The following is a 1,008-nucleotide window of genomic DNA, read 5'->3' as shown; positions in this document are numbered from 1 at the left end:
GTCGGTCCCCCGCCCGGCCGGCTGCCGCCCCGCTGCCCCGTCGGTCCCCCGCCCGGCCGGCCCCTGCCCCGCCGCCGCCCCGCCGCTCGACCACCGCCCCGCTGCCCCGCCGCCCGGCTACCGCGCCCTTGTGGCTCCGCGTCCCGGGCGGCGCGGACCCGACCTCCGGGAGACCTCGGTGGTTCCGGGGTCCGGCCCGGGGGTCTCGTCACCTCATGAGGTAGTCCCGAAAGTCCTTGCTCCGGACATAGTCCGCCGCCCTCCGCACCAGCGCGCCCGCCATGGCCGTGCCCGACACCAGGCCGCCCACACTGCCCTCGCCTCCGCTCCTCGGAGCCCAATGACACCCAGCCTAGCGGACAGCACGGACACCGCACCCGCCGCGGGCTCGCCTCACGACAGCCGGCTCCGCCTTACGACCGCGCCGCGCCGACCGGCTCTCGGCCTATGGGAGGACGCAGGGCTGGAAGTGGCGACGCGGATTGGCTCGCTCACGCCGCACACCTTCTCACCGCCCCTCAGCGGCGCTCGGGGGCGGGGCCTGCTGCCGTAAAACGGCCGGGGCCCGCCGGGGATTGGCTGGCGGTCCCTCCCGGCGCGATGGTGACGGTCCCGACGCCGACGGGCCGGGTTCCTGCGTCGGCATGAGGGTGTATGGCCGCGTCCTCGCAAGGGCACCTTGGCCGGACCCCGGGCCCGCTGGGAGTGCCGGCGTGCACCGCCCGCAGCAGTCCGGGGTGGGGGCGCGCGGCGGCGGCGCAGGAGCCCGCGGCGGCGGATCGGGGAGGGAAGGGGGGAGGCTTAGGTTCGGGTCTTTGCAGACTTCTGCGGGCCCCAAGTGAAGACGATCGGGTCCCTTGAAATGCCTTTGGTGAAGGTGTAGGGTACCGGGCGCACCGCTGGCAGGAACGTAGATTGGATGTAACCGCCTTGGGCTCTGGGCGGGTGCTTGACATTGACCAAGGACAGACCAGCAAGCTTGTGCAATTTCAGATGCACAGCATTGTT

At 73.2% G+C, this 1,008-nt stretch overlaps 1 protein-coding gene across 1 annotated transcript in view; it reads right to left on the bottom strand.

Annotated features, from left to right (window-relative positions):
- The window catches only part of MPC1 (mitochondrial pyruvate carrier 1), a 17,330-nt gene extending 16,930 nt beyond the window's left edge, over positions 1–400 (bottom strand). The window contains exon 1 of the mRNA XM_032407498.1: positions 213–400. Within this exon, the coding sequence (XP_032263389.1) occupies positions 213–283 (71 nt within the window). The 5' untranslated portion in view covers positions 284–400. The remainder of the gene's footprint in view (positions 1–212) is intronic.
- Positions 401–1,008: the final 608 nt, after the last annotated feature.

Source organism: Phoca vitulina, unplaced genomic scaffold, assembly GCF_004348235.1.
Source record: "Phoca vitulina isolate PV1807 unplaced genomic scaffold, GSC_HSeal_1.0 scaffold9, whole genome shotgun sequence".
NCBI classification, from domain to species: Eukaryota; Metazoa; Chordata; class Mammalia; order Carnivora; family Phocidae; genus Phoca; species Phoca vitulina.
The sequence above is the reverse complement of the archived record's forward strand: the minus strand, read 5'-3'. Positions and strand labels throughout refer to the sequence as shown.